Source organism: Triturus cristatus, chromosome 6 (assembly GCF_964204655.1).
Source record: "Triturus cristatus chromosome 6, aTriCri1.1, whole genome shotgun sequence".
NCBI classification, from domain to species: domain Eukaryota; kingdom Metazoa; phylum Chordata; class Amphibia; order Caudata; family Salamandridae; genus Triturus; species Triturus cristatus.
This window is the reverse complement of record NC_140589.1, coordinates 1,656,342,576-1,656,359,311: the sequence shown is the minus strand read 5'-3', so window position 1 is coordinate 1,656,359,311 and position 16,736 is coordinate 1,656,342,576. Positions and strand designations below refer to the sequence as shown.

At 39.6% G+C, this 16,736-nt stretch overlaps 1 protein-coding gene across 10 annotated transcripts in view; it reads left to right on the top strand.

The window, feature by feature from the left end:
• EML4 (EMAP like 4) overlaps positions 1-16,736 on the top strand; it is a 677,127-nt gene that overhangs the window by 495,270 nt on the left and 165,121 nt on the right. For 6 of the 10 annotated variants that reach the window (XM_085612810.1, XM_085612808.1, XM_085612811.1 and 3 more), the window contains exons 4-6: positions 436-609; positions 8,398-8,517; positions 10,099-10,124. In XM_085612810.1, coding sequence (XP_085468936.1) covers positions 436-609; positions 8,398-8,517; positions 10,099-10,124 — 320 coding nt within the window. The remainder of the gene's footprint in view (positions 1-435; positions 610-8,397; positions 8,518-10,098; positions 10,125-16,736) is intronic. The other 4 variants (XM_085612817.1, XM_085612815.1, XM_085612816.1 and 1 more) reach the window with 1 other exon arrangement.

The window sequence follows — 16,736 nt, the reverse complement described above, 5'->3', positions numbered from 1 at the left end:
TGTCTCAGTGAAGGAAAACAATCATCCCTTAAAGTTTTCTTAAATTGGAATCATTGTTGAGCAGATTATTAGAATTCAAGTAATTAACCAAATATAGCCATCCAACGACTGTTTCTGACAAGTTATTTCTAATAATTCAGCGTTGGGTGGAAGGCGGGCAGCGTCATTGCCACCCTCTTCACGTATTGCCATAATTTGTGTTGATTTTGTTGTTAATTATTTAATTTTAGAGGGTATTGCATTCCGTAACTTCCCATAAAGGAGTGTAATCAAAAATGAAAAGACACTCAATCGGTAACGCACAGTCTAATTATCAATCAATATTAAATGTTCGACCTTCCTATCATCATCTGTTAATCAGCTTCATTTCAGTTTTGTTTTGATTATTTTTAATTGCCTTTGTTCTTTTCTTCCATCTTATACTTTATTTTGCAGTGGTACAGAGAAAAAGAAGGAAAAACCCCATGGAGCGAAAGAGAAAAAAGAGGAATCTCATGATAATGATCAGACTACACAAACTCAAGCATCACCTTCTCCCCAGCCCTCCTCACAGCCTCTCCAAACACACAAGCAAACTGCAGAAAGCAGGAACTCTACTCCAGCCAAAAGGTTTTCACTGCACCAAAGGGCGGAACCCGGGCAGGCTTGTAATGATACTATTAGTCTGTCTAATTCGGGAGTGTTCTAAACCCTTTCTAAAGGTGTCTATGAAGAAAAGTCCACTAACATAAATCAAATAATAAAGACACATATCTATGCTGATGGCACAACTGTTGCCAAGGGCAACTGCAGGTTACAGCAGTCGGTCTAGTGTTTCATTCTGCTGTTGACCAGTGAGCGCGTCACAGTAGTTTAAATATTAATCCTAACAAAATTAAGATTCTTGTATTCAGGACCCCAAGAGACTTCCCTGCCAAATGAGATCTGGTCTTACGTCTTAGAATCATAACCTCCTAAATTAGCCATACTTTCTATTGCTTGTCTTCCACCCACATGTTTCATTGCTTGTCCTGCTTCCCTTGCAATTAAAGGCACTCTTCTACCTGAAAAAAATGTAAATAGTACTTCCAGTTCTCAACATTCCCCTGTCGTAGTCAGTCTATTATGGTTCTCATTTTTTATAGGAAGCGTATGCACATAGAGCATGTTCCGGCCTTCTCCAAAGTTCTTTTGACTGTCTGTAGCATTTATAGAACTGTAACACATCCTCCCCTGCTTCACATTATTCATTGACCATGTGTGTTCACCCTTTTATTCCCTACTACCTGGGAATGGATAGAATTCAAGGCTCATTGTAGTATGCATCAGGCAATCTGCCTTTGAACTTCCCCTTCCCAACTTGTTTTTACTGAAAAAGTAAAGCTGTGTCACTCCGCAATATACTTAAGTTCGGCTTCCCCTCCATGTGTTGAGGTCCAATATGTGAAGAAGGTAAAAACCCTGTTGCAAGTTTTTTTTTTTTGGTAGTCCAGCTGTGGAAGGCATTTCTTTTTAGTTAAGTACTGCTGAAGAGCATCTTTACTTCATGCATGCTTTCAAGGCCTTAGTATTGTAGCACTAGAACAAAATCAGTCTGTCTCCCTTTCAGTCCTCTGTGCCAAATGTCTATCCCCGTTGTGTAAATTACACTTGGACATCCATACAAATGAGTATACTAGTCACTCTTTGTGACTGGAAATCTGAACACCCCACAGGATTTGTGAGCTTACCCCATAATTCAAAATGCCATTTATTTAAAAAACAAAACAAAAAAAAACCATTTTAACATGGGAGTTTTTGGGCTATATGTTGGGACTGCATAGTAGAGCAGAGCCACTGGGATGGTAAAACCAGCTTAATCACACTTATCATTTTATATAGATTTGTCCAATGTTGCTCTTGCTCCAAGGCAAGCCTTGTCCACATTATGTAAATAAGTAGTGCAATAGAGTATCTAATAAATGTTGGCCTTAAAGCGATGTGTGGAGAACATTAATCTTATAACTGTTGTCTAAATAGGTCTCAGAAACAGACTGCATCATTGTCTATTCACTCCTATCTGCTAACAAAGTGTCAGACCAGGTGTATTGTCAACGCCATGCATTGTACCATGAGAAACCTTGGATATTCTCATAGTCTATGTAGGGTGACCAGATTTTGAGAATCAAACAACTCGATATTTCACATTTATAAAAGGTAGGACTTCAATTTTGCATGGAGAGAGGTGCACAGAATGACTTAATTGACGGTGCTCACTAGCATAAAAGCCCACACAATGCGGCAGTAAAGAGAATTAAATGCAACTTTTACACACTGTATCATCTGTAATGACTAAATTACATTCTGCCAGCGGGTGATTACTGATTCAAGGCTGCAGCAAATTAAAAGGTGCCTTCTTCTGTGTTCAGCTGACACTCTCTGAAAACTTGACCATGAGCTAAATTTACTAAAATTTGCTGGGCCATAGGGTGAAAAACCTGGCTTGTCCCAGCGAATACACGAAATCTGGTCACCTTAATCCTATGGTGTCCATATGGACTCTCGTAATACCATGCGCAATCTTCACTGAAACAATGGGAAATATTCAAGACAATGGGTAAAATAATTTGAGGCAAATATGATAAAGCAATTATGAAAAGTCACTGGGCAAGCACAGAATTCAAATTGGGGGGGGGGGGGGGACAAGCCTAATATGCTGGTCTGGGCAGGCAACTAGACTGTTTAGATGGATCCACCATCTATTGTTACTAACACACCCAAACCTCTACACCTACCCCTCTGTTAAAAGCCAGGTTTTAGAAGTTAAAACAAAAATAGCTACTTATTTTAGTATTTCATTATTTTAAAATGCCATATCCTTTGTCATACTAAGGAGCTGTTCTATAATCTACAGTCACAAGCACATTGTGAAAGAGGCAGACGCTTAGACAAGAGGCAAGGAGCTAACAATTATAATCTCCATAGATATTGTATATCCAGTCGCTTGTATGAGAGTTGTATTGGGCATAATATGTAGTTTATATCTTACAAACATTTAGCAATAGTTTTTCATTATTACGTCCCTTTCTCCCATCCACAAATTTCCCTTTTGAAATTTCACTATTTATAATGACCTGTAACTGGTGTGTGTTATAGAAGTTGCAGTCTTGGTGTAGAACATTGGTGCGTCATGTGATGTCTCGTGATGTTCTTTTATTGGCCCAGCGAGCCTCAAACTGCTAATTCATGAGTGTCTTATTAGCTATGTCTTATAAATGACACTACACGTCTCATGACATGTACTATTGCCTTTAGACACACTTTGGTATCATTACAAGCCTTGCTTTCTCATCCTGGTTGAGGGCTTGATGTGGCTGCATCTTTACCTTTGGGACTTCTTTCAAATTTCCACTTGACTCCAACACTGCACTTTTATATTCCCAGGTTTCCATTTGATTGATGCAGTCACACACACTAACGCTTTGCTTTATTTTAATATTTTTGTTTCAATGCATCGGACAATTCGAGCAGGCACCCAGCACAGCACTCTCTATAGTACTGTTTCTGACGGGACATTTCTTTTGTATTTTGCAACTAAAATGATGGCAATGACGAGCATCTCTCTTGGTAGCTGGTATTTGCACTGAATGTCATCTTCAGTATCGTGGCCCCTGGCACTTCTCTGATTGGCTATTCTCTTGGAATCAATGACACTGTAATTTAGAGCCCCCTTCTTGTCCATCTGTTGCTGATTTCCAGGACCTGCCTAAATTTCAACACTCGCTGTTAACCAAGTTATGTTGGAAGTGTTGCAGTGATAAGCTTCCAGTTACCTGCTAGGGTAGAGCAGCTGCCTCCTATCATAAGTAAAAACTTTTCGTAGCCCTTTATCTAACCTGAAAATCTTATTTTCTTGTTGCAAATTCCCTATATATTTGAGGATGTCACAGTACGTACATCATCAGTGTGTTGGTTACCTTCTAAACATTTATTGTCCTTTTCCCTAGCCATGTCCTGTTTGAAGAATTTTCGTTTAGTCCTAATTCGTATGCTAAATCTCTAGATCTGTAATTATTTTATTATCTTTCCTTGACTATATTAGAGGTTTAATTCTTAATTGCTGATGTAATCAAAGTTGAGGACAAAGTTCTACTTGTGCTATTCACTATGTGCTATGAAGTTGAACTACTGCTCTACACCTCCTCAGCCAGCCTCTATTTCATACAATCTAGTACAAAAATTATTTTAATGGAGTCGAGAGATGCGCACGTGTGGTCAGATCCCTTTGTTTCAGATACCTTCCAAGCTGGCTTCATGTGGGTTGGGTGCCTACTGATGAGGCTTTGGAAAGTACTCCGTGCCAACTTCTGCATGGAATCTAAATTTGAAGCGTTTTGGAGAATGTGACAGAAGAATCTGAACTCTTTTCATCCTTCTATTTAAACGTTCAACGATGACCAGCCCTTCTCCATCTTTACTACTGCCCTTTATCGTTGCCCCTTGCCTTAGCGTTTCAATCTAGTGTTTCACCACCTTGGCTTTCTAGACTTTTTGGATCGTTGTTAATTTTTAGATCCAATTTTCTCGTTTCCTTTTTCCCTTATTCTGTTCTGTTTTGTACCCAATACAAATCAAAGGCTTTTGATCAATTTACCTACGTGGTTGTTACGAGGTGAAAATGGCAGCAATTTGTTTTCAATGATCCGGTAGACCATTTCAGGTGTATAGCAGTAGTCCAGCAAACTTGGCTTATCAGAAAAGGAAATGCGATTTGTTTAAAAATATTTATTTAATCTACTACTTTTGGTGGTATTAAAGTCAAGAATACGATCTATGTATTAAGTCCCTCTTTTCCCCCTTTGAGTACATGTGTCATGTTGCCTCATCTTTGTTCCCTCTGGGTCTTAACCATTCCGTCAAAGCACAGTTCTTGCCTTCCTAAACACCTAAAAAATACTGTGAAGACAAGGATGTAGTTTCCCAGCTTGTTTATGTATGCAGACATATTCTAGATAATCCCTTCATTTATGTTCTTCATTTTTTCTTGGGTTACTTTTGTAATTCCATAAATGGTCCTTTCCTCCCTCCTAAAAACACCAGTTCAACCAGATGCTGGTCACCCTGGCATCTATTTTCTTATGCAATTTTGCAGACCCAGAAAGAAGACCAACAAAGCTTCTTGAAACAAGGAAGGCCAGGATTGGGGCACGTATGTAGTATTTCATTATTCTGCCCACAACCCCACTTCTTTTATCTATATATTTGGAAGGGAAAGAGGTGAACATTGATAAACTGACCTGAGATTATTCTGTATGCATGTGCCAAGGTCCTCATTAGAGGGCTTCACTAGGGTTGAATGATGATACTCTACAATTGATTGGTGAGAACTTTGCTTGTAAGCATCCCCTTCTCAAGACGGAGTGGTAAAACATGATCCTATAAAGGGAAACACATGTTTTGGGTTAGGAATTCCTCGTTGAATAATGATTAAGAAATACATACATACATTTGGCAGTCTAAGTTATCTTTTACAGAGTTACCTTCTTAATTCATGAGTTTTTCAACTTCTTTGGACTTTTTTCTTTGTAAGTACTTTTATACTTCTACAAGTTATTTTTTCTCAACAACACAGTTTGCTAGAAGTAATTGAATAGTTGTCTATTATTTTTGCACACATTTTGCTACCTGCTCCGGCCTCTGTATCCATTATTCCTTCTGCCAGTGTCTCCTTTTTTCATTTAGATTCTCTAGCTTTTTATTTTATCTTCTTCAACCATGGATGCTTCCAATTTAAAAAACGTTTTTTCTCCAGTTACGTCTTTACCATCTGTTGGCTAAGTTATTAATTTGATAACAATGATGGCTATAGTGTGGTTTCTAGTACACAAGTTTCTGTCTTATGAACACTGTCATGTTTGGCACATACAGTTGGGGTGTAGGCTCTCCACAGAGATCAAGGATTGGGTGAATGGCTTTTATCTCAATGTTCCTATGTGAATAGCTGCCTCTAGACGGAGGTGGGAGTTTTAGGCAATATATTGCTGTTGGCTGTTAAGACACTGCTGTATTGATGCTTTATTGGGAGCTTTGGCATCCAGCGAGTTTTCCAACCAGCACATCATGATGAAAACCCATTCAATATTTGAAGTTATTTCATTCCTCTCTTTGACTGACCTCAAATAAGACACCCATAAGGGCGAAGCCTTCAGATCAGACTTGTTTTGATCTTGTCTAGTAGAGACCGGCAACCTCAGCCTTCAGTTGCTTGATTCTGTATTGTGGTGCTCTGCTCAACTTCTACTAAGAGAGGTGCAACGTCATTGAATGTCATGTCTAGCGCAAGGCAAAACAGTCCAATGCAGGCATCATTCTGAGTTTAATTTCTTCACCAACAAAATTAATATCGAACTAGAATAACTGCAAGAAATATTTCAAAGTACATTCCCTTTTTTTTACTAATACGCTATGACATTTCCCTACCACACAAGGATCCTTAAGAATTTTTTTTATTGAGTAATACAAAAGACCCATACTAGCATCCAAAATATGTTTTTTTGACTTAAATTCAGACTTTCCTTTTCGGCTGCTTGATGACCGTCTGTTAATATGTGCATGTCTAACAGCCATAAAAGGCTCACTGCTTGCCTTTCGCAAATTTCTGCTGGATTCCTGCCTGGTGTGTAAAACTTGTTTGCGCCTGCTGTTTTTGCATACTAATTGTTTGGTGTGTTCAAAGCAAAGTTTGTCGTTGAATGCTGTTTTTTTTAACTTGACATGAACATTTCTTTTACAACCACTTTTCCTTCTAGACATCCTATGGGACGTGGTACCGCACAAAGTGTTTTGGACAGGATGAGTGGAGCTGTAGACTTTGCAGTAGCAATGTAAAGCCGTAGGTGAAAAAGTGTGCATGAGCCCCCTTCGTTATGAAGAAGAGATAGATTGGTGATGGGGGTTTCCATAAATTCTGCCACAACCAGTTGTCATGTGGGACCTTGTGTGCTGTGCCAACTTCATCTTTGGCTTTGAAGTGGCATGCAGTTATGTTCAGCTGAATATAGACATGCAAGCAAAAACTTATTACAAAATGGCGGCCAGTGATTATTTTTTTAAATAAAAACACACGCATTGGCCACTTTATTTTTACTGATGAGACCCATCTCTGTTCCCTAAAGACTGTCTGTATTCTGGGCCGACAAAGACACACTGAAATGTAGTGCTGTTGAGAGTTCTTTTTAATATCCTAGGAGACCAAAGAAACCATTGCGAGACTTTTCATGCCTGACTTGAGCCTTTCTTTGATCATTTTGTACATACAAAAATTAGACAGTGGCTTAAAATAATATATATGTAATTGAAAACCGAGATCGGATTAGTCTCGTAAAGCAGGGCTTTTAACAAAAACTTCAATCATACAAGAAGAATTACTCCTGAATTGAAAATACATGCTTGAAATGTTGTAAAACATTTTGACTCCACCATCAGTCTGTGGGAACGCGTTCTTGCATTTCCACATATTTGCGAATTGGAAGACATCTGCCTATGGCTGCTGGCCATGCTAAATGTAACTGTAAATCACACAATAATGTTATAAAACTCAGTCTTAAACCACCAAGATGACAGCATGCCCCAGGACAACTGCTGGAAGTTTTAGAAGAACTATTTTAATTAACTTTAGGTTACTTCCCAAGAATGGGAAGAACCCATTTTTAGACGATTAGCAGTTGAACACACAGTTTAAAAGCAAAGTGAACCTGAAGAGATTGTTGACTGACTACAGAGAGAATGTATTGTGATTGACTAAAAACAGAACCACACAAATATAAAAAGTTGAATGCTCGAATAAAAATACAGTTAGCCCCCTACTGCCATCCTCCTCATAGAGCAGTCCTGTGAAGGATGAAAGTATCGGCTAGACCTTACTGGGTACCCAGGCTTTTTCTCCCATTGTGGTTATTCAAGCCTCAGGCATGTATCTTTTGACTTCTGGTTGTACTCCATGTAGCATTGCCATCACCACTCTGCCTTCCTGCTGAACACCCCTGGAGCTGTCTTGATTCATGTGGCCCTCTTTATTTGCATTTAATATGGGTGACATAACTGAGGATTCACCACCACCAAAAAAAGTCACTGCAACTGCTGAGTCGGTGTCATACTGGAGACTGACTCAAAAACCCAACTAGAACCTGGAGCGAATGTTTTTCCAGGATGAATGCTTACTTATAAATCATGATCTCTTGATTCCATGCTTTGCCATGTCTAACAGCATCCACTCATCCTACCACAGCTTTCTAACTGACCTTTATTTCTGTTTCCTGACTCTGCTTTAAGGAAGTCCTGGTGCTGCCTCTCTATCTTGCTCCTCCACCTTTGCATCCAGTGGGATCTCCGCAGCATAAAGTTTTGTTTTGTTCATTCTGCGTCTCTTTTGCTTTTCAGTGTCAAGCGAAGTAACACAGTTGATAAGACACATAACTCAAGGGACAGCTCAGACAGTAAACTACTACGGGCAGTTTCTGCATCGAAACTGGGATCAAAAGCTTTAAAAAACTCAGACAAGTAAGTTGTAAATTTGGTATTCTTTAAATTAGAAATGTGTAAGATTTGACAAACTATTTTATTTACTGTGTGCACTAACCAACATTTTCAAGATTGACAAGTTCTTCGTTGCCCACCCACCCCCTTAGCCTTTTGTAATGCATTCTTAGTGTAGGCACGTGTTGTCTTTTCTAAATTGTCTTTTTCGTTTCTGTTCTTTTGTCATGTGGTTGTTTTTTTCTGATTCTTTTTAAAGCACATAACACTGTCACATTACTTTTTGTAAAGGCTCCTAATTTCGCTGCTTCTCTTATTGTGATACTACAAACTCTTTGTCGATTTTTAGGTCTCACCTAGCGACACAGCGCATGCGCTGCTCGTCTTGGCGAGACCTATTGTCGTCGGGTTCTCTGCCGAAGGGGGACAGGAGATGTGCACGCGTAAGACAGGAGATGTGCACTCCGTGCGCGTGCACATCTCCTGTCCCTGCGTGGGGCTATCGTTTCAACACAGTGCGCGCATGGCGCGCTTTCACTTTCCTTCCCTCCTTCCCGCCGTCTTTCTAGTTAGTTTCAGTGTTGGAGGATGGGAGGAGGGAGGGAAAGTGAAAGTGCGCAGTGTTGAAACGCCAGCCCTACGCCGCTCCCGCTGGTAATACGGAAAATGTTTTTTTACTTTCTTCACATTTTGTAAGTAGGAAGGTCTCACTTTCTTGATAAAATCATCATAGTTCTATGGGTGCAGCCTACAAAGTACATGGCTGCGTAACCAGTTCAAATGTTTCCCAACAGTGCACCCTAGTGGCAATATAAATTATGGTAACTTGAACAACTACATATAAAAACAAGCATTTATAATATGTCTCGCATTTATGCAAGTTTGAGCCATTGGCATTGTAAATAACAATGCCTTTTATTTAGGTTTTGGTTTTTAAAACATAATATAAAAGTCATTGTCATTTACAATGCCAATAGCTCAAACTTCCGTAAATGCGAGACCTATTGCATTGCAAATGCTTGTTTAAGAGCCTTATAAAAAAAGATTTCAAGTGATAAAAAATACTTAGATTATTTTTTTCTTCCAATGAAACTTAAAGTGAAATTGATATTAGATTAAAAAACATCAAGCAGTTGTTTATTTCTTTACTCTGCATTTTAAGCAGCATGTAAAGGATAGTCTTTATGCATGTTCCACAGTCACGCTACTAGTTGTGAAGACATTCCTTTTTGTAAGTCACTGAACGTAATTGGAAAAAAAACATTTCAAGAACAGGTTGCAGAATTCTAAATAAATGAGCATAAGTTCATTTGCCTTTTTTTTAAAGTATCACTTATTCCATGTGTACTTTATGAAAAATGATGAGTCGTGACGTTTTAAAGTTGTTTATACTGTGCGTTTCGATTTTGCTAAGACAGCCTAATCTAAGCGTTGTTTGGACATTTATACAAATATTCAAAGTACTGTCAGTTGTTAGATTGTTCGAGCGATTGAAGCAAAATGTTACATTCCTATCTTTCCTACCTCAATTACTCTTTTCCAGCTGATTTTTATTGAAAGAAATAATAGCAGAGTTACATGATGTTTTCTTTCCCTTTATTTCAGACATAAAGACATCATCGTAAGCCCAGGTAAATAGCATAATTCCCTTCTAATATGTTTCATTCTATATAAGTGAGGTCATGCGAGTTTTCTTCTCAATTTTATATTTTAATTTTGTTGCTTCTATCAGACAACCAACAGCAAGATGTACTTAAGGTCTGGTCGCAAAAAACAGGGTTGCAATTTGCAACGTAACATTTTGCAATTAAAACTTGTTTGCAGCGTCTGGTTACCCTCTCGGGTGATTAGTGCACTATACAAATCAAAGTAAGAAAGGGATTTAGATTGAGTTGCCGAAGACCTACCTAATATTAATTAGGTAGGGCGCAAACTAAGAATCAACCCGTTTGCTCACCATCAGTGGGATGGTTGCTGTAAAGGTCAGCAGACCACCATTTCTCATTATTTTACTTAAAGTAATTTTTTTTAAAGCCCCATCATTTCCTTAAAAGAAACTGGGCTGCTTTTTAGAAAATGTTTTCTTTTTTGAGAAGTTTCTCAGAGAGTTGGCAGCAGTCTTCTGGACCACTGCCTAGGCCCCTAGAAACCTTCTAGACAATTCATAATGGGGGCTTCCCTATTTACAACAAGTTACCTCCCCAGTATTTGGAATGGATGTCCAAAATATACCACATCCATATACCGAATCAATATCCATTTGCACATCCATTTTAAAAGTTGGTAACACTTAGCTGACTCCTAAAATGGATTTTGTAAAAGGATAGGCACATTTTTGCAGGTACACACTTTGTATTTGAATGTTTGGGAGTGCAATAATGTTTCCTACTTCTTGCTCCAGAGTCACCGCCATTCTACCCTCTCCCTTCCTCCGCTTTTGCTTATAAATCACGGGTTGAAAATGGTTAGGAGAGGTCACATAACGGTAACGGTTTCTGTAACCCGCTCAGTTGCATAAACTGAATTCTAAAGGAGCAACCCTGAAATAGAAATTTTAGAATTTATACAATTTGAAAATGCTTAACCCCTTCGGTGCTCATGACGGAACGGTTCCGTCATGAGCCACGGTTGAGCTGTGCTCATGACGGAACCGTTCCGTCATGACCACGCCCGCGCAAGATTCCGTCAGCACAGCGGCGGAATCTGCGCAGCATGGAAGGGGTTAATAAAGCCTCCATTTACAAACTGAATGGTACAGTAATCAACAGTTTAAGTGGTAAAGATAAACGGTGACTTTTTTTCTTAAACACTATTAAGGAAACCTGTAAACACCATTAGGCAAGGCTATTGATGTTTTTTTTAAGTTTGAGTTTATTAAAGTAAAAAGAAAAGGGGGGAGGGGGGTACAATCAATCATGGTAAATATTACATATAATAAGCAATACAATGGGGACTCTCAATAAAAGTAAATATGACAAGCATGAAAAATACAAACAAACCTATATATAAGAAAATATCATATGATACAATAGAAACAATGTCATAACAAAGGGTAACACTATAGCAGTAAAAAATCAACTCATGGCGGCTTACGTACTTCAACAGTGTCAAGGTCTGGAGAAGCATGTGTTGGGGCAAAGGAGGAGAGATAGGATACCACAGGTGACCAAAGCAGGTCACGCTTAACTGCTAGGGAAATGGGAGATATGAAATTGGTATCTAAACGATGGTGGAAGCAAACTGCATTCCACCAAGAGTGATAGGAGACGTTTGCAGCCTGTTTCCAATTAGAGGTAATGGTATGAAAAGCCACAGCAATTAAGAGGTCAAGTAATAGATAGTGGGGAGGCGATCGCGGGAGACTTGGTGATAGGGAACCTAGAAAAACTTGCAGAGGGGAGAAGGGAATTTGAAAATGAAATATCGTTTGTATTTGCGCCCAGACCAGGTGCCAAAATTTGGAGATAGGGGGGCAATCAAACAACATATGTTTGAGATCTGCAACAGGACAGGGACAGGACCAACAAGTAGGAGATGTGTCAGGTGAAAAGCGAGATAAAATGTGTGGGGTACATAAAGATCTAGTATAAATAAAGTATAAAGTTTGGGTAGTATTAGCAGCTCTAGAGGTTTTATGAAGTTTAGTCCATATTTTGTCCCAGAAAGACAAAGGCCAGTCCTGGGTAAGATCCAATTCCCATGCAGTCTCAATTTTAGATTTTAATCTATTAGTGGAGAATCGAAAAGAATTATAGATAGCAGAGGCCGATGGAGATGTCTCCAATAATGAGGAGGTAGCTTTGCGATCAAAAGGAACAGTGTTAGATGGGGCCAAGGAATGAAGATATGAAGTCAAGACTGGAAGTAGGGCAATGTATTGTGATCGAGCAGAGGAGGGCAGTGAAAAAGAGGATTTAAGATCTTGAAAAGAGAGAGGAGTGTCTCGGTAAATTAGTTGGGAGATCCAACACAATCCTTTAGAGTACCATGACTTCCAAAAAATAGTACGATTACGTATTTTGAAGAGAGAGTTATACCATATAGGCTGCTCATGAAGGGAGAGAAGAGACGGGTAAGATGATGATAAATAAGGAAGAAGAAGAGTGCGAGAATGTGAGATAGTAGGAGAGCGAAAGCGAACCAAGGGAGATGTGAAAGATAAATACTCGCGAAAAGTAAAAGGGGAAAGAAAAGAGGATTCCATACTTAACAAGACGGGTGGATAATACGGAAGGTCAGAAGAGAACCATCGGATCGATTGCTTCAAAGAGAAAGCTCGATGGTATTCTCTGAAATCCGGAAAACGTACGCCAGATTGGGACTTATCTTTGCGTAGAGAAGCTAAAGCAATCCGGGAGCGTTTACCATTCCATAGGAATTTCAACAACAGGGAATCAAACCGTCTAAAGAAAGAAACTGGAATATGTACTGGAAGCATGGAAATGGTATATAGAAGAAGAGGTGATAACATAATTTTTATGGAATTAAGCCGACCCCACCAGGACAGAAAGAGCGGGTTCCAACGTTGAATAGCCGTGTCCATTTTCTTGAAGATATAATCGAAGTTAAATTTGAGTGTGTCAGACAGGAGAGGGGCGAACCAAACACCCAGATATTTGATCTTAGATGGCTGCCAAGAGAAACCTGTTTGGGAAAAGAGATGTTTTTGACAGAGAGGGTTTAGGGGAAGAATCTCGCATTTATCAGCATTAAGACGGTAGCCAGAAACCGCAGAGAAGGAGGACACTTGTTGAAGGAAAGAGGGAATAGAGGAAATAGGATCAAGGCAGTAAAGAAGAATATCATCAGCATAGACCGACATTTTGACCTGACGTGAACCAAAATTAAACCCAGAAATACTGTTATCCATACGAATTCTAGTAAGAAAGGGTTCCAGGGCTAGAACAAAAAGTAATGGGGATAGAGGACAGCCTTGTCGTACTCCCCTGTGTAATGAGAAGTAATCCGAGGACATTCTGTTGACAAAAATAGAGGCCTGGGGATTAGAATAGAGTAAGGAAATGATAGATATGAATTTGGGGGGAAAGCCGATCCAGCGTAAGGCCTGAAACATAAAATCCCAACCAATCCTGTCAAAAGCCTTCTCCGCGTCTAAAGAAATAGCCGCGAAGGGAAGTGACAAAGAGGTAGTCTTGCTAAGAATATTAAGAAAAACACGGGAGTTGTCAGATGCGAGACGGCCCTTGACAAAAACCGATTGTTCAGGACCAATAAGGTCGGGTAAGAGGGGATCCATGCGTAGTGCCAATAATTTTGCCAAAATTTTGTAATCTGTATTAACCAGAGAAATTGGTCTGTAGTTTTTACATAACGAGTGGTCCTTATCTTCCTTGGGAATTAGACAGATTAAAGCCTGTTGAAAGGAGCCACTGGAAGATCCCGCCGCAAGGAATGATTGGAATAAGAGTAATAATTTAGGGAGGAGTAGGGAGGCGAAATGACTGTAAAATTCAATAGTGAATCCATCAGGGCCTGGGGATTTACCATGTCGTAATTTAGAAACTGCATGAGAAATTTCAAGGGGCGTAATGTCCCGATCCAGATCCGTAAAATCCACATGAGAGGTCGAGGGGGGAGGAATTGAGTGAAAATATGAAAGGAGATCCGTAGTTTCCGGAGTGTGTTCGGGGGTATAAAGATTGTCATAAAATTTAACAAATTCAGAAAGAATATCTTTATCCTTGAAGCACGAAATCCCAGAGGAAGTCTTAATGGACTCAATCTTTGAACGCTCCTTCCTTATCTTTAAGTAATTAGCCAAAAGTTTCCCCATTTTGTTTTTGCCTCCATAATATCTGGAATTACATTTTAATGAAAGATTAGAGGCAGCATCAGTTGTAAACCTATTGAAGGAGATTTTTGCATCAATAAGTTTTTTAAGAGAAGCCTCAGAATTAGAAGCATGATAATCAAGCTCCAAAGTCTTAATATTGGCTAAAATGCTTGTAGACTTGGCCTCTCGAAGTTTCTTGCGACTAGCCACAAAATTAATAATAAAACCCCTAGAGGCTGCTTTAAAAGAATCCCAAACAGAAACAAAAGAGGAGTCAGGGGTATGGTTGAGAAGAAAAAATTCCGTGGCGAAGGCAGTAAATTTAGAACAAAAAGTCGAATCTGTAAGCAAAGCATTATTGAAACGCCACCTGCCGGAGTGGGGGGAAAAAGGAAGTAGGTCTAGGTCCACATGAATTGGGGCATGGTCCGAGATTAGAATAGAACCAATATCTGAACGAATAGCGTGTTGGGATAAGGATTTGCTAAGGAAAATATGGTCAATACGGGACTGCGACTGATGTGGAGGGGAGTAAAAACTATATTCTCTGAGATCAGGATTACATAATCTCCAAATGTCCACCAGGGCATTATTTTGAAGGGTGTTAACAAATTGAGAGTGCATCCTAGAGGGGACAAATTTAACGTTGGAATGACGGTCAAGGAAGGGATCGATAATTTGATTACAGTCCCCCCCCAAGAAGAATATAATCTCCAGAGAGGGAGGACAGCTTTGTTGAAATAGAGGGCCAAAAATATTTATCAATTCCAGTTGGGGCATACACATTAAAGAGAGTGATAGGAATATTATCAATAAGTAATGTAACCATAACCCACCTACCATCAATATCACATTCATGAGAAATTGAAGAAACATTTAACTTTTTATGTAATAAAATCACAACACCATTTTTCTTGGAAACTGTGGGGGAGCATAACACATGACCCACCCAACAACGTTTAAGCTTCAAAGCCTCCGAATCAGAGAGGTGTGACTCCTGAAGGAGGGCAACATCAGATTTAAGTCTCGCTAAATGCGATAAAACCCTTTGTCTTTTAATGGGATTGTTTAAACCCTTAACATTCCATGATGTAACACGGAATGGAACAGCAAAGAGATACAACTGACAGCAACATGCTTGTTATTGCAGAAAAAATAATTTGAAAAAATTGAGAAAGTCTCAACAAAGTGATAAAGGGGAAGGAGCAAAGGGAGAAGGAGCGAAAAGGGGAAAAAGGGAAGAAAGGAAAAGAGAGAACCATTATGAGAATAATACTGAGTACAAAAAGAGGAAGAGACAAGGGGGGGAAAAGAGAGGAAAGGGGAAGCAAAAAGAGAGAGGAAAGAGAAAAAGGTAAGAAGTCAATTATAGAAAGAGAGACCGAGACAAAAATCAACAAAAAGACAGTACACGTTCGAGACGAACGACTGAGGAACATACTTACGGAACGAAAAATTCAAAAAACGAGGATGGGGCGATGGCGCCGGGAGACAGCGACGACAACAACCAGAACACACAGACAAACCTCAAATACCATGGATCCAATAGCGCACTGCGAAAAGAATAACATAACACATCAGGAAGAGGGAAGGCAATGTCTGTAGAAACAAAAAGGATATGCGATGAGAGGAAAAGACGTGTCACAGAAAAATAAGAAGTATTAACTACAGATGAGCTAAATTACACTTCATAACACCACAAAAGGGGGCACGTGATAGCAAAAACAACTGTCGGACAAGGAGACAGTCATGGTTTAACTAAACAAGAACGTTAACAAAGAGACAACAGAATCATAAACCATCGAATTCAAACAAGGAGAAGCAGAGTATGTCAACCAGGTCTGGATACATCCATAACGTCAGGGCCATGTTGTTGGAGAAACGCCTGTAAGGCCACAGGGTCTTCATACGTGATTGTTCTGTCCTTATAGGTGACCTTGAAGAGACAAGGATGTAGTAGACCATATCTGGCATTTAGGGCCCGCAGCTGAGGCCGCATGTCCAAAAATTTCTTCCTACGATCTGCAGTAGCCTTGGAGACATCTTGTGATAGATAGAGGCGATGACCCTCCCATATAATTTGTTTCTTGAGCTTGGCAGCTGAAAGGACCTGTAAGAGATCAGTGAATTGTAGAAACAGCATGATAACACCTCTGGGTTTACTAGTGGTCCTCGGGCCAAGGCGATGAGCTCTTTGAATATTGATGGAGGTTAAAGTTGGGGCGTCCAAGATCTTGGCCAGAAAGGATTGGAAGAAGGTGGTGGGGTTTGACCCTTCTGTAAGTTCTGGAAGGCCATAAAGGCGTAGATTATTTCTGCGATTTCTGTTTTCCAAATCCTCCGTCTGGCGCTTAAGTAGAAGAATCTCCTTTTCCATTGATGGAATGTGGGAACAAGAAGATTGTAAGGAGTCTGTGTGGGATTCCAAGGACTGAACACGTGACTCCAA